Source organism: Erithacus rubecula, assembly GCF_903797595.1.
Source record: "Erithacus rubecula genome assembly, chromosome: 16".
Lineage (NCBI taxonomy): Eukaryota > Metazoa > Chordata > Aves > Passeriformes > Muscicapidae > Erithacus > Erithacus rubecula.
Genome location: NC_136668.1, coordinates 1144707 through 1164561, shown reverse-complemented (window position 1 = coordinate 1164561; position 19855 = coordinate 1144707). Strand labels below are relative to the sequence as shown.

General features: G+C 49.8%; 1 protein-coding gene across 1 annotated transcript in view; it reads left to right on the top strand.

Annotated features, from left to right (window-relative positions):
- The window catches only part of SIL1 (SIL1 nucleotide exchange factor), a 77702-nt gene that overhangs the window by 40266 nt on the left and 17581 nt on the right, over positions 1–19855 (top strand). The window contains exons 5-6 of the mRNA XM_079319787.1: positions 1476–1667; positions 6569–6690. Coding sequence (XP_079175913.1) covers positions 1476–1667; positions 6569–6690 — 314 coding nt within the window. The remainder of the gene's footprint in view (positions 1–1475; positions 1668–6568; positions 6691–19855) is intronic.

Below are 19855 nucleotides of genomic sequence, written 5' to 3'. Positions count from 1 at the left end.
TCTGGGGCTGTGGGGGTGTTTTTGGTGAAGGAAGTCCAGAAGAACATTTCTCTTCATTGAGGTGTAGGAAACGATCTATGGCTGAGGTAGAGGTGGAATTTTCCTGGGATGGGAAAGGAAGGGGATGGTTCAGTTTCTGGAAAGAGCAGGCAGCAAACAGCTTCCAGAAGTTGGTGTTTCTGGGGGTTCTGGCATGGCCACAGGGCTGGGGGTCCCTGTGCACAGAGGGGTCCCACTGGCCCAGTACTGGGCCCTGCTCATGTTCCTGGGCTGGTGTCCCCAAGAGCAAAGCTGTCACCAGCACAGAGGGGGCTCTGACAGGAGTGGCCCTGCAGCAAAGCCACCAAAACCTGCTCAGGGCACAGAAATGTTCCTCAGCTTCTCAGTGCCTCAGCAGCTGCACTTCCTTTCTCTGCAAGTGATTGTGGTTCAGATAAACATTCCTTATATTCCTTATATTCCTTATATTCCTTATATTCCTTATATTCCTTATATTCCTTATATTCCTTATATTCCTTATACTCCTTATATTCCAACTCCAGAGAGGCTCAGCTGTGAGATCAGGGATGTGGCTCAGGTCTTTTTGCAGTCAGGTTTTGAGAATATCTACTTGTAGGCAAAGAGAGAAGAGCAGTGCTGCTGTCCCTGGGCTTGATGTTGAGCAGGAAGGAAATGGGATGTGAAAACGATGCACAAATGGTGCAGAGATGTAGAAATGGTGATGCACAAATGGTGTAGAGATGTAGAAATGGTGCAGAAGTGGTCTATAAATGTAGAATTGTGTGGAAATGTAGCAGTGATGCAGAAATGTTCTACACACGTAGCAGTGATGCAGAAATGGTCTGTAGATGTCAAAGTGATTTTCAAATTGTGTAGTAATGATGCACAAATGGTGTAGAGATGTAGCAGTGGTCTACAAATTGTGCATTGATGTAGAAATTTTGCACAAGTGGTATGGAGATGTAGAAGTGGTGCACAAATGCTGTATAGATGTAGAAATGGTGCACAAATGTTCTGTGGATGTAGCTGTGATCTACAAGTGGTCTGTAGATGTAGCAGTGATGCACAAATGTTCAGTAGATGTAGCATTGATGTGTAAATGCTCTGTAGATGCAGCAATGGTGCACAAATTCTCTATAGATGTAGAAATCGTACAAAGATATTCTATAGATGTAGAAATGGTGTACAAATATTGTATAGATGTAGCAGTGGTGTATAAATACTCTATAGATGTAGCAGTGGTGCACAAAACCTTACTGCTCACTCACACTGAGTATCTCACAGGTAACTGAATTCCTGGGCTTCTCAGAAGGAGCCTCCAGCCTTGCCCCTGCACCTCTGATGCACAGCAATAAATCCATGGGCACAGCCAGCCAGCTTCCCTTTGCACATTTGGGGCTGGCATCCCTTTCTGTGTCTGTCTTGTCTCTCTCCATCTCCTGTCTCACATTTGGTTTCCTCCTTCTGTTTCCAAGGCCCGGGAGGAAGAGGTGAGGAAGAAGTTCCGGCCCATAGAGCAGCTGAAGGAAGAGTTTGAAAAGCTGAACATGAAGATAGAAACAGATTATGAAATTATGGTTAAATTAATCAGCAAATTCAACAGCTCTGCCTCCACGCTGGATGAAAAAGTAGCAGCACTTTATGATCTCGAATATTATGTTCACCAGGTAACAAGAATGGCTCAGTAACTACCATGTAAAATCCAGGGGATACGGTGTCATAAACGGGGTTTTATTTTTCTTATCAGTATCAGGTAATACAAATTGCTTAATTACCATAATCCTGGGACAATAACAGACAGCAGAGGACTAGTGCAGGCTTATTTTATATCCAGGTTGGAATTAATCTCCGCCCGTGCCAGGAGACAGCAGCATCCCGGTGGTTGCCTGATTTGTTGTCTGTTCTCAGGCTGGTTTTCTTATCCTCTCTTTTTCCTCTTTTATCTGCTTAATGTTACAAAATGGGGTTTCAGCTGCCATTTTTGGGTAAGTAGAATGGTGGCTGCTAAGAAAATAATTATTTTCTGCCTGCTTCCATGGAAAGCTGCCATGGTTGAGGGTAGGTGCCCTTACATCAGTTCACAGAGAATGTCTTTGTACCAGGGGGGGCTACAGCCACCCAAAAGCCCCAGTTTTATCCTGGTGTGAGTAAGCAGTGGCATTCAGAGCCTCACTGTGCTAATTAGCTCTGTGTGAGGGTGAACATATTTCCTGGCATCTCGCTTCCTTGGGTTTGTGCTCACACTTTCCCCCCCTCCCTCTGATCTGTCTTGCTCTGCTTTCAGCTCACACATTCCTGCCTCCCCTTGGATGCAGCTGCAGGCTCAGAGCTCTGCTCCCCTGGGCTTGGTGCCTTCCTTGGTGCCACCCCTGGGAGGGTGTCTGGGCATCCAGCCTCTGCTCTGCTGTGTGGGAAGGGACTTGGCTTCTCCCTGCCTGGTGACTGGGAGAGCCTGGAGTGCACTGGGACAGTTTCCAGTGGCATTTTGTCATTCCAGAGGGTGAATGGGACAACTCTTGGGAGGTGCCAGTGCAAGCCTTTTCACTGGAACAGCACTTGTTGAACCAAATGTGGTATTTTTGGGGGCAGGTAGCTGAAGCGTTGCTGCTGTGAGAGAGGCAGTCCGTGTGCCAGCTGACAGAAGTGTTATTTCCAGGGCTCTTTGTCTTGAATTCCCACCCTGAATCGCTGCTGTGGGCATGCACAGCCTTCCTTGCTGTTTGTTCTCCCGGCTTTTGTGTCACTGACTGCATCTGTGTGACTCAGAGAATAACTGTGAACAATGGGAGCCCAGAGAGCTTCGTGTTTGTACTCAGGGCTAATCTTGCCTGATTAAGGGTGCCAGAGCATCAGGCCAGAGTGCTAAAAAGCAAACCCCAACCGCCCAGGGATGCTTTGGATTCCAGCTAAAAAGCAACCCCCAAACACCCTGGGATGCTTTGGATTCCAGCACAGTGGTCTGCACTATTCCAGCAGAAAATTCCTGCAGCACAGGATGGGGCAAACATTTCCGAATGGCAGAGGAGCATCAAAGGGAAGCACATGCAGCATCAAAGGGGTCAGAGAGGGGGACTGGCAGGAGCTGGCAGGGCACAGAGGCTCTTTGTGTGCCCATCACAGCGCTGCTCTGTGCCCCCGCTCTCGGGGCAGATGGCTGGGCAGCACCTTCTCGTCAGGCAGGAAGCTGATAAGAAATATGACTTGTCTCTAAGCCAGCATGGCTTTTCCTCCTCTTTCTTCTTCCAGTCAGTTGAATGCGTCCAGAGCATTATCTCTGCTTGGGACTGACTTTAGCAGCACTGGCTTAATGTAATTACTGAACAGCAGCCAAGGGACGCTGGTGCCGCATAACCCTGGAGGGGCTGAGCTGTCAGGGCTGCTCTGCAAGGAGTCCCAGCTGTGCCCTGGGAGCAGGGCACCCTTGCAGGTGTGGGTGGCTCACCTGTGGGGCCACTTTGCTGGTCCCACCTTGCCCAGCCTCCACCAGAGCAGTACCATGCTGTTCAGCTCCTGGGCACCCTCTGCTGCCTCTGAGGCTCGGGATGCCCTGTGGAGTGGAAGATGCCATGCCTTGGAGGGTGAGTAAGCCAAGGCTGCTGCCTGCTCTGTGGCATGGCCAGGAGCCCCCAGAGCAGTGGGGTGTGGGCAGCTGGTGCCTTGGAGCCCTGGCAGCCGTGGGCAGTGGCCAGCCCGGGGAGATGCTCCCTGCTGCCTCTGAAGAGTCAGCCCAGGGGCTCTGCCTTTGCTCAGCTTGTGGTTGCCAGCTCTGCTTTGCTTCTCCTCAGCCACGATTCAGCTTGGCATGTTTGGGAGCCTGGTTTGGAGAAGGAGCAGGAAGGTTTGGCTGGCTGGGTTAACACATAAAACCCAAATGCAAATGTGAAGAGGGCAGAGTGGTGCTCATAAACAGCATTCACGGTGCTTGCACAGCAGTGTGTGGAGCCAAGACCCTTCTCAGGCATCACAGGCTTTTTCTCTCAATTATTTACTCTGCTTATCTTTCTCTCTCCTCTCTCTGACATGCTACACCATCTCTCTCTGCTAATTTCCTCTCCATCGCGTGCGGTTGACATGCTGCTTTCCCTCGCTCTTGTTTTCTAACATTTCCTCTCTCACCCTCCCTCCCTATTTTCCATCTCCTCCAATTCAAACCTGCTCCCTGAATAACTGCTGTCATATTTGCTCTTCTCCCATCGCCCTCCTCGCCTGCTTTGCCTGTGTACTTTACTCAAGAGCTCTTTTGATCTTTGGTTTTTCTCTGTGCCGATTTCAGTGGACTGAAGCGAGGTAGGAGCTGCTGCCTCACAGCATCTGCTGCTCCCCAGAGAGGTTAATACCTTCAAGTTGTTGAGTTTGGGGATTCTGTTGGTTTTAAAACAGCGAGTGAGAGAAGGAGTTCTCACGACAGACTGGTTAAAAAAAGATAAACACACCTTCAGCATGAGCTTTACAGCCCAATTTCTGTTCTGCAGTTGTGCTGTCTCACTCATGCTGGGGCAGCACCAAGGACTCTGCTGTTACAGCAGTGGCTTCGTTTTACCACACCAGGTGCTGGATGCAAATTCCTGCCTGTCCATACATTCCCTCTCGTGCAGAAGTCAACATCCAATTCCAGCACTAAACCAGTTTTTACAGAGGCTGAGTAATAAAAAGACCCACTGGCAGCTGAAATTGGGTTGCTGCACAGATTTCTTTGTAGACAAAGAAGGGTCTGCAGAAAAGTGAGAGATCTGGCAGGCCTGGTTTATAGGAACAGTTAAAAGAGCAGCATCTGAAAGGGTACAAAAGCTGCTGCAAATCCTGAATCAGCCCCAGCAGACCTGCAGAGAGCAGCTTTGCAGAGGGCCAGGTGGGTATTGTCCCGTGGGGGAGCAGAGATGAGCTGGAGCTCCCCAGCTCCTGCTTTGGTTGGTAACGACAGACCCGTAGGACACAAAGCCTCTTCCTTCTCCTGGGTACCTGAAATACTGACTGAGGGCCAATTTTGATGAAGGTACATGGTTGAGATAAATATAACACTGAGCATGAAGTCATTGACTAGAAGAGTGTCCCACATGCCCTGCATGGCTTGTGGTGTTTGTCCTGTCCCACCCCCTCAGGGGGTCACTTGCCCTGCTGATAGTACATTTTTATATTCTGTTTCCATCTGCCAATGATTGCTGTTGCCTGCCTGTCTTTCAGGGATGAGAAATGTCGAATTTCTAAACCTGATTTTTCTGTGCGGGCAGTTCTGAGCATTCATCAGATACCCTTTTAAACAAAAAAAAAAAAAAAGAAACAAAAAAAAAAAAAAAAAAGAAAAAAAAAAAAAAAAATCATTGAATACCAAAATGCATCGATTTGCCTTTGGACTGAATTTTGTACCTGAAGTACTTAGTGCTGTTTCTGTAAATGCTGTCTGTGAGCACTCAGAGCCTTTTCTGATCTCCTCTCCACGAGCAGATGCCCGCTGGGGCTGTGCCTGGCTAGCCCCTGATCCACTTAGAGCCAGAGGCTGATGAGTCCCCAGTAATGTGTAAACTTTTCCCTATGGCAGTTAATCCATTATTGTTTGTTAGAAAAGTCATTGTGGAGCTGCTCCCTGGGGAAGCTCCTGGCTGACCCCTCCAAGCAGGGACTGTTTTTTTTTTCGTTCCTTGTCCATGGAAAGGTGTTGATGGAACTCATGGAGAACTCCCAGAACTGCCCATGCTCCTCACTGTGATGCGCCCTGTGCACCCTGTTGGTGCTGTCAGGCTCCTAAACATCCCTGGTACTGCAATTACAGCACCAATTAATTAACTGCATTTGCAAAACATGCAGTTCCCTGGGTCCCCAGTAAAGGCCTGCTCAGGGGAGAGCAAAGGAGTTTTTTGACATCAGCAGATATACCAAGGTTTTGGCATCACCTGAATTACCAAAACAAGTGTCAAGAACAGTTTGGATAGCTATAATCAAAGTATTTGAGTTTCCAGGAATGCCATCTGTGTGTGACAGTGTCCATGAGGACACTCTACCTGTGGAGCTGTGACATTGCTGGACTGTGCAGAGCTCAGTCATTCCCTTGAGATTTTTAATTCCTTTAAAATGCTGGTTTGTTGCCTTGGGTTTTAGCTTTTCTATTTTTCAGAATCTCTGCTGCTTAGTGTCTAACTATGAAACTTCATATTAGGTGTTAGTAAGTTCTCTTCACAGAGAAAACAATTCCCTTCTAGCCAGAGAATCAAGGACAACTGGTACCCAAAAATCAGAAACAGCAGCGAGGGAAAGGGGCAAAGCCAGGGGCTGAGACTGCATAGCCTGGGGCTGTGCTTGGATCATTGACCCCAATGTGGAGATGAACCAAAACTGATAAAAGTGTAAAACTGGTGCCCAGGATCCATCTGGGATTTGATTTGGGTGCAGCCCCGGCCGGGCTCTTGCACTGCCCAAGGTGGATCCTTTCAATAAATACAGATTTTATTCCTTTTGCTCTGGCTGCTCTCTGCTCCAGCTCAGCCTTTCCAGGAGGGAAGGGAAGCTATGTGTGTCAAGGGAGGTGTTCTCCATGGGCTGGGGGTTTGTGCTGACAGGACCTGCTCTCTCCCAGGTGGACAATGCCAAGGATTTCCTGTCCCTGGGTGGGCTCCAGCTGGTGATCGAAGGGCTGAACAGCAGTGATGCCTCGCTGAAGGAACATGCTGCCTTTGTCCTGGGAGCTGCCCTGTCCAGGTGAGACTGCCCTGCCCAGGTGAGACTGCCCTGTCCAGGTGAGACTGCCCTGCCCAGGCGAGACCTACTCTCTGTGCCCCTCTTCGCCCCTCTTGGTTTATTGCTGATGGCAGAGACTGATACCTCTGTTGTTACACACCACAAAATTGTCTTGTGTCCTGCCCAGCCCTTGCAACACCCATTATCCCTTCCCCTCAGTGTGTCCTCATCTGGCTCACTGGATACCCACAAGTCATGTGGTGTCACATCTAGGATTGTTTCTTGATTTCCCCAGGCTTCCTGTTTGTTCAGAGCCCAAGCAAGGAATAATTCTCCTTCTCTTCCCTTGGCAGTCCTTTCTGGAGGAAGATGTGAAGGAGGGTTCAGTTACAAGCACCCCAGAGAACATCTTTGTCCTTCCTCTTCCTTGCTCCTGGGCTGCTTCAGGATGGCAAGGTGCTGGTTTGAGCAGCTCCTGTGTTCTTTCAGCAGGGTTTGGGCCCCATGGACATGTGGCTCTGACATCAAAGGGGTCAGGAGTAGGGTCAGCAACCAGAACCCAGAGGAGACTGACCTGCAGGATGTTTGGAGTTCACAGGAAGGATCTGCTCTGCCTCATGCTGGGGCATCATGTGCAGTGGTGCAGGAGGTATCCTGGGGACTTCAGGGGTTTTCTTGGTGCCCCCTTTTTGATTTATGGGTTTTGGGGCTGTGCAGGGCATGTGTATGTGAATTTGCACATTCAGAGGTGCAGAGGCTTTAGAAATGCATTGGATAGACTCAAACTTCAGGATCAGAAGTGCAGAGTGAAAATTGAAGGTCAGGACTGTTTTATCTGCATATTTCTACACCTAAAAATACAGTCACCTTCTCCAGCATCATAAATTATTTATGGCTTAGTCTAACACATGGTCCACAGCCCTGCATTTATTTGGCATCTGGTATGCAGTGCAGTTGGCCCTCAGCATTTGGGCCCTCGTGGACAGGAGCAGGTAGCCAGATTTACAGCAGAAAAGGATCCAGCTCTCTGTCTGAAACAGAGACTGACTTAGTGGTGACAGGAAGAGACACCAGAAACAAGACCTGCTCTTCATAGTCTGGTGTATCTCAATCTCTGAAACAATACTGGAGTGGTTTGCTCAGGTTTTTTATGTAGACTCTTTATACATACAGAGAACAGCATGCAGAGGGTCTGGGAACACTTGCAGGTGACTTGTGAAATGACAAGGCTGTTAAAGAGCTTCTCTCCAGATGTACCTGACATGACATAGCAAAACCCTAAAAATTCATTGTCACATGATAATTGACAGTGTAGCAGTGGCCACGAGAGTCATACTTTTGTGTAATATTTCCCACTCAAGTGCAAAAATCTTCTTTGGAGAGAACCTCTCATCTGATATGACAACATTAAACTGCTGCTTTGTAAACTTGTGGACCTTTTTTCTTTGAAGGACATTCTGGCAGATGGTAATTTGGAGTGGTTTGGATGATGCATTGTCTGAGAGCTCTGTTCCAAAATGTGAGGGATATTATGCCTTGATTTGAGTTTGCTTTTTCTCCCCTTGCTGTGCATAAGCTTTCTCAGTAGACACCTACATGCCAACTTGTCTGCTGTGTGCTCACTGCTTAATTCGTTTGTTCATACATTTTCTCAGCTTACTCCATGCTCTAGTTAAACTGTTGGGGGCATTTCAGGTACTTCACACAGCATTTTGTGTGTTTCTGATGGTTTGTTGTTTATTCCCTTCCCTCCTGGTTTTTCTGGGAGCCTTAGAGAGCTGGTAGGGCTTTCCAGTAAATCCCCAGAGGTGTCACAGCTCGCTGGGCTGCAGGGACATGATCTGCTCTGTGCCTGGGGCTGGTGTCAGGTCCTGTGCTGTATGCTGAGCCTGGGAAGAGGCAATGCTCTGCTGCTCACCACAGGGCTCTGTGGCCACCTCCCAGCTCTCTTAGCCAGGCTGGCTCAGGTTTCAAGCCAGTCAAACATTTCCAGAGGGAAATCAGGGCATGATGACAGCAGCTCCAGAGCCTGGCATGGGAGGTCAGTAACTCCTGGCACAGCTCAATTTGGGAGTTTGGCGTTGTCTGCAGGCAAGTGTTTAACTCAGGAGGAAACCACAGGACACAGTGGAATTCCAGACAGGCCTGGGTCACATCCAGAACCTTTTATCTCTCAGTGATGCCCAGATCTTCTCCAGATTTGCATTGTTCTTGACTCTGCTCAGATAGTGAAGCAGGTAAGGGATGGAACAAGCAGCTGCAGCAGCCAGGTCCTGCCTGCATGTGGTCCTGCCAGGACCTGGCTCAGAGCTCTGGCTATGCTGGAAGCTCTTTGGAATAAAAGGGTTTTCCAGGGCAACAGCATCTGGAGCCAATAGGCCAGGGGGCTGGCCAAGACTTGGATCAGCAAAGGCAGGAGGAGGAGGTACAACAGGGCCAGCTCAGGATTTCTCCTTCTTGATATTGCTCCTATTTATTTGGCTTGAAACGGACTTGAAAAGAAGCCAGAGCTCAGCATGATTTGGACCTCAGGGCACAGAGTCCTGGGGTCCAGCTGCCAGGACCTGACCTCCTGCCAGCCATCTGTGAGCCCCTGCCACAGGACAGGCAGATTTCTTCACCTGACAGGGAGGAAATCAAAGTTTCATCTCATGTTTCTCTTATATGTCCTTCACTTGAGGCATTTGGGTTTTAATTGCTGATTCTGTGACCAAATCAAACATTGTTCCATCTGGTGGAGTTCTCTGAGCAGTGCCCTTATTGCAAGTCTAAAACCTCATCACATTCTTACTGGTTTTAAGCCTTTAACAAAATGTTTTTCCATTCAGCAGTTTGCAAAAGTAAACTTCATTTGAACAATCCTCAAGTGCTCTGATTGCAAATAAAAGTTAAATGCACTAACAAAAATAATTGCTAGGCATGTGGGGTTGTGCATTTAGGTATCCATAATTCACTAACAGTATATGCCAATACACAGCATTATCTGGATTTCCAGTGATTGCATTAGCATAAAAGCATGTTAGCATTTATCCTGTGGTACTAACATTTAAATATATATAAGTATGAAATATTAAGATCCAGCATTTTGGAGGCAAGTGAAACTACTGTCTGTAAAATGTTCCTGCATATTTTGAAGGTACACTCCAGCACGTTTGCATGACAGTCAGCATTTGCACCATTGGGTCCAAACATTACAAAAATGTCAATGTTTTATGCAAAGAGGAGCTATATTAAGCTAAAAAAGATTGCTGATGAGAGAAGTGTCTTCTGATATCCTCTGAGCTATTTACAGGCAGCATCTCCCTTTTGTTCGTGGCACAGTCAGGCCTCTGTGCAATCTGTATCTCCATGTTTCACAAGACTGGAAATGTTAGCCAGAAAGGATTATGCTTGTGATTAAAACCTCCATTTTTGAAAACTTTACCTACAGGAAATGTTTTTCCACACCGATAATTTGAACATTTTAGTATTTTGTAATAAAAGGATTTTTGTAATCCGTTTAGAAGGGAAATAATAATTTATGTTGAATGCCTTCCTGTAGCTTTATCTCAAATGCTCCCCGTGCACTTAGGGGTGAGTTGGAGGTGAGGATGGAGAGAAGTTCAGCTGTGGGACCTACAAGGCAAAGGGAAGCAGTTTGTATTTCCTGGGGATGAGGCAGAAGGCTCAGCAGTGAGATTTTGGCCTGGCCAGAGTGGGGAACTGGGAGGGCAGCCACTCGTAGCTGCAGTGAGAGACTTGTGGCATTTTGGCCAGACCTTTAAAACCCCACCCAGTGGGGTGGCCAGGGACAAGGATGTCTCACTGATGGTCCCATAGTTGCCATGTGTCCTACAAGGGCACAGGGCAGTCCCAGCACAGCCTCTGCCCAAACCCAGCACTGCTGGGCTCTCACTGTTCCCTGAGTGCTAAAATACTGCCACAGGACTTGGTAAAGGCTTGGGAGGAAACTCATCACTGCTGATAACTGAGGCACAATCCTGTAGCCACACACAGGAGTTTCCCAGCTGTTAAACCCCCTAAAGCACCCTGAATATCCCACTCACCATTATTTGTCCTGCTCTGAGGCTCATTCAGAGCTTGCCCCACTTTGGGAAAGCCAAGAGAGGCACAGAGTGTGTTTGCTTCTCAAGAGAAGCTCCCTGAGTGATGGGCTCTGTCTCCTCCTGCTGTGCTGGGGTGTCCAGCAGAGCTCAGCATCCTGGGGTCCACCTGGCTTTGCTCCAGCTTTTCCATTGTGTTTCCTGAGGGAAGAGGGATGTGGGAATGCTGTGTCCTTGTCCATCAGGCCCTTGGTGGTTTCAATCCTTCCAGAGCACAGGAGAAGCTCTGCTGGAGAAGCAGCAGCTCCTCCAGGGCCCTCTGTCAAGAGGAAAGAGCTTTCAACAGATTTAAGGGGTTTGAGTCAGGTCCAGCTGTGCACTGAAACTGTTTGGTGCTCACTGGTGTTAAATAACACAGAGGCCCAAGCAATAAACCCAGGAAAAGTAAAATTAAAGACCTTGCTTCCATGCTGTCTTGTAAGGACATAAGAATTTCTGTGCAGAGAAATAAATCTGGTTAGCTTAACAAGCACTGTCCCTACCCATTTATTTCCAATCCATCTTCATCCCTTCATCCTCCAGCTTCTTCTCCTTTTACATCCTGCAGTATTTGCCCTTCTCTTTATCCATTTTCCCTGATTTTTTCAGTGGCCCTGTTTGCCCACACCATGTGTTTGCCATCTCCCAGTTGCAGTAATTCCGGCTCCACTCCATGACTGCTTATAATTTGTAGCTTTGAAGATTGTCTTCTCTATTTTTATTTGAACCTCCTGACTTGTGTGGAGTTATCAGCCTCACTGCACTTAATTTCAAATTAATTTGATTGGGTCACCTCAATTTTTTTTCTGTAATGATAATGAACTCAACCTATTTAGCCTTTCCCCATTATGAATAACCTTAACAAAAACTGCAGTGCAGTATAAATGGGTGTTTCATCATTGTGGTTAATTACACAGAAGAATAAATCCCTAAACATTTTTCAGCCTCTGAAATCTAACAAGGAAGTGTAATTAACAATTAAAGAGTAAACTTTCATCCTGTGCTCTCAGGAAGACAAGGAGGGAAAAGTCTAGAATCCAAGGTTTGCTCCTGGGTTTTTTTGAGGGAGAAATTTTTGGGGCAATGCTGATGGCTGGAAGTGGCAGAGGATGGGGTCAGCTCCTTGCCTCGTGCCAGGTGTGCTTTCCCAGGAGAGGGGACAAGGTGGGATGGACATCCTGGCCTCAGCCCCAGGGACTGGGTTCAGGCTGAGGACATTGTCCTATCTGTGAAACATGGGCATGGGAATTCTGGAGAGAGCTCTCAGGGCTGGGCTGGTGCTGTGACAGAGGTGAAGCAGGGGGTGGGGTGGGATGGGATGTTTGGCCTCACCTCCCCCGTGAGCTCCCCCATGGAGCTGGGCTCTCCCCCTCACCTGGGCTCAGACAGGTGACCTTGTCCCCCCATGTCCTTCCCACTGCACTGGGTGTCCCCAGAGCCTGCAGGGCCTCCTCAGTGCACTGCGGTGAGCTCTGGGAGATGTCCTGCCCTGCAAACACAGCCCCAGAGAACATCCCAGGGCTGGGACAGACGTGGGGAGCACCAGGAAGCTGTACCAGCAGAGCTTCAGCAGAAAGACTCATCACAGCCAGCTCATGCATTATATAAAACATGTTGTTTCTGTCTCATCGTGTTTAGTAAATGCTCTCTGCTAAAGCCTTTGAGTTATTGTGCTGGTTTCCATTTAAAATACATGTTCAGGCTGCTTACCTAATCACTTTCTGCCAAAAAAACAGCCCAAAATTGCTGTTTCCCAGTGCAGACGTGGTTCTGTAGCTGGACACAACATGCATTCCTCTGTCTCTTCAGCCACTATTTATTCATCCTTCTTGCTCTGTACACCACCCTGCCAGGAGGCTGCAGCCAGGCAGGGGCTGGTCTCTTCTCCCAAGTAACAAGAACACGAGAAAACAGCCTCGAGTTCTGCCAGGGGAGGTTTAGATTAGGGAAATGTTTTCACTGAAAGGCTTGTGAAGTACTGGAGCAAGCCTGGAGGGGTTGAAAAGCCATGCAGATTTGGCACTTGGGGACATGGTGTAGCAGTGAACATGGTGCTGTGAGATTAGTGGTTGGACTTGATGATCGTGGATGAATTTTCCAGCCCAAATGACTCTGTGATCCCATGTTTTCTCTTTATCTTTTTTACTACAGGCTGTACACTCTGCTAATGGCTTCACAGGCTTCAAAGATTTCCCTCCCTAACCACCTACATGATTTTCCTGACCTGCTGTGACTTTCCCAGGTGTTATGGGTTATGTTTTGACTAGCTCCTCTCCCTACCCCCACCATGAAGCTAAAGCAGCGGAGGGGTGGGGGAGGGGGGCGGCAGCGGCAGCAGCAGCAGCTAAAACAGCAGCTAAAGCAGCAGCTAAAGCAGCAGCTAAAGCAGCAAAAGCAGCAAGCCAGCCAGCAGAAAAACACCCGCCTAGATAAAACAGCCTGGGGGAGGGGCCGGCAGCTCCATGGTGGGGGGTAGGGAGAGGAGCTAGTCAAAACATAACCCATAACACCAGGTCTTGGTATGTTCTCTGCATTCCCTCCAAGCAATAGGTGCAAGAGGAGGCCTCTGCATCTGCCCTTGGCTCAGGGTGTGCAGGAAGCTGTGGCAGCTGTGGACAAAAGTTTTGAGTGGAACAAAGAAGGGAAGAATGGGATGAACAAGAGGAGTGGGAAATGCAGGGTCCAGCCTCAGTGGGTGCTCCCAGCAGGGTTTGGGATGGACCAGCATTGACCCATATGATTGCAGCCACTGTCTGAGCCCTTGTGGGAAGATGCAAATCCCACCTCTTCCTCTGTAGGTCCTGCTGTCTGCACCCTCCTGCCCCTTCCTGATGGTGGCTGTTGTTGGATTTCATTGCCAGCTGGCAAAACTGGGCCGTCAGAGGGGTCTTGTGGGGCTGCCCTTGCCTCTTGTGGCCTCTCTTCTGGATTTAGCCATACTTTCTCCCCCACTCCTCTCCTTGTTCTGAGGAAAGGGCAGCAAATCTTTCATAGGAGGCAAAATCACACAAACCAGCAACTGCAGGCTCCCATGGCACCCAAGAATGGCCCTTGGCTGTCCTGACTCAAGGGGGATCAACCTCATTTCTAGGTTGGCATCTTTCAGCCTACCTGTTCTCTCCATACAGTGCTCTGATAAGTTTTCTCTCATCTGTCTGTTCATGTGCTTAAAGATTCACTGAAACAGGTGATTATTCATCCATGCAGACAGTTCCTCTGGCCTTCCACCAGATTGCTGCCAACCTCAGCTGCTTCCAGGCTCTCCAGGTGTTGGAGAGAAAACAACAGCTTACTGGAAATTATCTCTTTCTGAAGAAACTCCTCATCACTCTTAACTACTTGCTCTTCCCTCAGGTGCTGACATTCTTCTTGTGAGCTGGGTTTTGATGTGCCTTTGTTTTAGATGATGTTTTTCCTGCTTGGAAGCAGATGTCCAGCAAAGCCCTGGGAGCAGCCTGGCATGTTTTGTGGGGGTGACTCCCTGGCTTGGGCAGCCCTGCAGCCCTCTGAGCCCTGCAGGTGTCCCTGGCCACCTGATGTCCCTGTGGAGCTGGGCCAGTGGCAGCCCCTCCCTGAGGGCAGCTGGGATCCCCAGTGAGCTGGAGAAAGCTCTGGCAGCCGCTTCCCACCGAGGCTCAGCCCCTCCATGCCACTGCGGGAGTCCTGAATAGATTTGAAAACTAATTTGCTGCTCAGAGCATCAATAGATGTACGTCACTTGTCCTTTCTGCTGCATTTAATGAGTTTCCAAGGTACTGCAGCCAGTTCCAGAAGGCTGCCATCAAAGGATCTTGGCTTCCATCAGAAGCCTCGTGCCCCTCAGCACTCTGCTCTTCTCACGTCTCACATGTCTCTTATGAATTCAAGGCAGAGCACATTGTATAATTTCTTGCAACCATCCTTTCCAGACTGTCTCTCTTTTTCTCTGAATGTCTTGAGCACAGGGGATGGGAGAGAGGAAGGGCTCTTCCTGCAGTGAGGTGTGTTATCTGGAGCCCAGGAGAAATGTGGGTCATGCAGAATGTCCTGTCACTGTTGCTCTCCACAGAACAGCTGCCTCAGTTATTCCCTCCTGGTGCTCACCAGAACTGTTCCCTTCTGTCATCATCCTGAAGCTGGCTTTGGGCATTCCAGCCTCAGCTGTCACCTCATGTGGGTGAGGAGGGAGGGGATGTGCCAGTGACAGTCAGGGGATGTGGGCACAGCCCTGCAGTGGCACTTCTAAGGGACAGGTCATTAATCCTTAGCTGCATCTGCTGAGATCAATAATTGGGGCTGTTGTTTTGTATAACGCAGCAGATCAACATGGCAATTGCCTTATTGAAGTGGACAGGATTGCAGAGGAAGGAACACAAACCCCAGGTGCTGACATGTAGATGAGGTTTCCCTAAGCCTTGGGCAGCTCCAGCCTGCCATACCCGATGAACCACAAGGGTTCTTGGGTTTTATCTGTTTCTGTCAGTGCAAGAGGAGGGTTGGAGAGGGTTTCTGGGTTCTGAACTCTCAGGTTGCATCCCTGTGCTTGGAGGCTGCCAAAGGAATCTGTGTGTGCTGCTCTGCATGTTCCTCTCTCCTTGTGGAAGCAGGTTGTGTCACATTTCCATGCAATCTCTCTCATAAAAGCCCCTAAACACAATTTTAGCTTGTTTGTGTGTCTTGCAACGAGCAGGAACTCACCTGAGTTGTTTTCCAAATTAATACCCCGCTGTTTTTTCTTAACAAGGTGTTTTTCCAAGCTGAGAACAGTAACGACTCTGAGATTTTTTTAAAAATGTATTTTCTTCTCGGGTACTTCATATTGAAATCTGTCTTAATTTCAGTTCATCTAGTGTGTGAAAACACACGGTGAGGCATTATTAGTCCCTGAAGGAATAAAGACAGATGGAGCCCAAAATGGAATTTGCTTTATGATTAATTGAAACCTTCGAGAGTGCAGTGGAGTCAGGGCTTGGTCCTACCCTGGCAGCACCTGGGGATCAATTCAGTTGGCATGAAGAGCTCAGAGGGACACACACAGATGTCACCTGGCAGTGCCAGCCCCGAGCTGTCCCCTCCTGGTGGCTGGAGGAGGGTGGGGTGGCCCAGGTGTAGTGGGGTGAGGGAGGGATGGTGGCAATGTCGGGGTCCCTGCTGGGATGATGTGCTTGGTAATGAGCTTCTATTTCTGCCTCCAGCCTCCCGCAGCTGTGCTGGTGACTCTGGTATTCTTGCTCTGGGAGTTGAGCAGGGAGGAGGGGAATGCTCTGAGGAATGCTCAAAAAAACGTGGGACTGTGGAGGTGTGAGAGTGGCCCGGGGTTTGGGCTCTGCTCTGGCATCCTGCTCCATGTGTGACCTGCACAGTTTGCTCAGGTTTCCCATCCTTGCCTGTGAGAGGGAAGGGAGTAGTGAAGAAACACCAGGTGTTTTTATGTGTGGTGGTTTCAGCACTAGTGAATATTCCTGGGTCTGAAGCCACAGACATTTAAAGCATTTTCTGCTGGATAGGAGGAGGAAAAGGTGTTGCAGAAAGGAGAGTTCTCCATCATGTTTTGGGAGCAAGACCTCCCTGTGCAAACTGTGGTCTTTGCATGGTCAGCATGAGCAGCTCTGGAGCTGGGGAGATGCAGCAAGTAAAGGCAAAGCTGGGTTTGTTGTTTGTTTTTTTTTTTTCTTTGTAAAGGCAAATCCAGATGTGTTCTGGAGCTATGTCAGCACTTCTGTTTGGAGAGGGCATGAAGGGAATGGCCAGGGCAGTGGTGGCAGCCCCAGGGGATTCCCAATTTCCCACCTGTGCTCACTGCTGGTCTGGCACAGGTTGTGCTGCCGAGAGAGGGCTGTGGGTGCCTCCCCGAGGCAGCTGAGTGGGGCTGAGTGCTGAGAGCAATTTAAGGAAGGGTTTGGTGTGGGAAGTTGACATTGGCTGTGGAGATGGTGGTTTAAGGTGTGGACGTGGCTGGGGGCCTGTGACTGTGTGTGCTGGGCAGGTGTGTGTGCACTGAACTGGTCTGGCTGGGACAAACTGGGTAGCAAACAGCATCCATGGGTCCCTCAGCTGGAAAAAGGTACAGATGGAACCAGGACAGTCTGTTCATAGGCACCAGCACCTCCTCCTGTGGTGCAGGAACAGCCCTCCCAGTTAGGAAGGTGACTGGGACCTTGCTAATTGTCCTGATGAGTGGGAGCACTGCTGGAAAGGAGCTGAACCTGCAGATCTGTGGGGAGCTGAGCTGAGACATCAGCACCTCCCCAAACATCCAGTGCTCACTCCCTCTGACAAGTGCAGTTTGATTTGTGTTGTGCCTGAGCCCCCTAGGATGGCAGCAGGTTTGTTGGGATGGATTTTGTACAGGGAGGAAGACTCTGTAGCTGAACTCTCTCTGCAGGACCTGCAGAAGTTGTGGAGAGACACCAAAGGGCTGCTGTGGATTTTCTTGTCTTTCCCTGGGGTCTCTGGGGATTGCAGATCAGAGGATTGTGGATTAGTGGATCAGGAAATAGAAATGCATTTTTCATTCTTATGTTGCACACTAATGAACTGACAAATTTAATTTCTTTAAATCCAACTATTTCAGCTGGAATTGGCAATGTTGTATTCTGTCTCTTCTGATACCTTGAGAATGGCTGAATGCTGATCTCTCTGGGGTCACACCATCCACATTCACTTCCTTGTCTTTAGCCTGTGGCTGTTGCAGAGGTGCAGAGTGCTCTCCAAGAAGAGCCCATCCCTCGTGGCTGGCTGCAGACTGGAGCAGGGTGTGCAGCTCTCTGCAGCCACCTGTGCCTGTGCCAGGGCAAGGAGGGGAGCTCAGCCCCAGGGAGCAGGGCTGGCACAGCCTGGGGGCTCCAGCTTGAGGCTCTGAGTCCACTGGTAACAACTGGTGTCAAACCCAGTGCTGTGGCTCTGCCCAGTGCCCTGGGGAGCCTGGGCAGTGCCAGCACCTCTGGGGAGGGAAGAACCTTTCCTGCTCTCCATCCCAAAGCTGCCCCTGGAGCCGTTCCCTCCTTCCCTGAGCTGTGCCCTCAGCTCCTGAGCTGCAGCTGAGCCAGCCCAGTGCCCTCAGCTGCCCCTCGGGTGCCCCTCCAGAGCCTCCCCAGCCCTGGCTCCTGCTCTGGCACTCTGGAGCAGCTCTGGGTCTCTCTGATGTTGTGGCACCAAAAACTGTCTCAGAACTCAGGGTGAGGCTGCCCCAGCCTTGGATGGCTGATCCCCTCAGGACACCCTTTGGATGCAGGATCCTTCCCACAGCTCTTCACCCATTTCTGACCCAAATTCCCACGTGGACAAGCCCAGAGCTCACCAATGTTCCTACTGGAGCTGCTGGAGGCTGCTTGGCCACACAGCGTAGCTCCAGGGACCAATGGGCACAGAAAGCTCGGGAGCTGCGAGCCCAGCACGGGGCTCCCCGCAGCCCCAGCATTTCCCAGCCCTGGCTCCTGCTCTGGCACTCGAGCAGTTCTGGGTCTCTCTGATGTTGTGGCACCAAAAACTGTCTCAGAACTCAAGGTGAGGCTGCCCCAGCTCAGACCAGAGCAGGACAATCCCTCCCTTGCCTGGCTGGCAATGATGGGCCTGATGCCTCACAAAAAGGAGGAAAAAATAATCGAATAGATTTTTATTTTTATTGCATCCCTCCGTGGGGAGGGTCCTGGTTCCTTGGGTAGCCTCTCCACTGTCACAGGCTGGTATTTGGGGACACTGGTGGCTGTGCAGGCTGCAGTGGGCTCCATGTGCCTCTCCTGCAGCTGCACTGTTCTCCAGGTCTGAGGCAGCACCTCCCTACCCAAAAGCTGTGCCAGGGACAGCAGAGAGCAGCAAAAGGCATTTGTGTGGTTCAAAGCTGCGCTGTGGGACCCTGGAGGCGAGGGAAGAGCACATTCATCATTACCCAGTCACTCCTCTGAGCTTTCAATGAGGACTAAACAAAAGGGCCCTGCCTTTCCAGAGCAGGCTTTATTACTGCTCTCTGGGATGCTGGAAGTGGGTCTGCGAGGCTGGAGCCTCAGCAGAGCCCTGGCAGAACGGTGGGCCAGCCCCTGCTGGCACAGCAGAGCCGGGACATCCATCACTGCCCGGGGCTGATGGACAGCTTTGGGGCTGTGCCTATAATATCTTGATTAACAATTAACACGATGGAACCGGGAAATACATCTCTCTCCTCGCCCCAGGTCGACAGGTGAGGATGGATATGTGTTGCCTGGTTGATTGCTGTGCCTTGTTAGAGCCTATTTAGGGTTGATTGAAAAGCAGAGGCTTTGTGTGAGGAGAGACCTTTAATCTCCTGGCAGAGCCAAGTGTGTTTCCCATCAGGAAGCGTTCCTTCTCTGCTGCTTATCTCTAGCCCCCCCGCTTTAAACCTGAGCCTGGCAGAGACCAAAAGAAAGGCAGGATCAAAACAGAAATAATTGGGATCGCTGCCTTCCGTGGGCAGCCTGGACCCGTTATTCCTACTTATCGGCTACTTATTCCTATAGAACTCTTGCAAGAGACAATTCAGCAGTTGCAGCATCTCCTTGATGAAAAGCACTCCAATGAAATAACCATGAAATAACCATGGCAACAGTTGCTGAGGGCTGGCGTGGCGAGGGACGGGGATCTGCTCCCACATCTCCAAAGGACTCGGGCCCAACTTCCTGACAAATGGCACTGCTGAGCACCAGGAGTGATGTACAGAGAGCTCTGTGTTCTGGCTGTGGTCCTGCTGGGGTCTCAGGCTGCCCCAGTGCACCCAGTTACAAATCACACTGTGTTAATGGTGGGCATCCTCCCCTCCAGATGGGAGGGGAGCTCGTAACCTAAGAGCTGAGGGATTCATGAGGAAGGAAAGGCCAAGGAGGGACCTCAGGGAGGGACATTCCAAAGCTGTAGAGGATTTCCCAGAGTTTGGATGCTCTGGGAAAGGCTGTGTCTTTCTGCTGGTGGTGCCAGAGACTGCTGTGGATAATAAACACTTGACATGTCTGATTCCAGAGCATCATCTTTTTAAACCAACTCTGAGACTGCATTTGACACTATAGAGAGGTGACAGAGGCCACGTGGTGGAGTTTGAGCATTTCTCTTGAAGAGTTGGCCCTTGGTGCACAGCAGAAGCCAGCAGAGCCTGGACTGAGCCTGGAGAGTTTGAG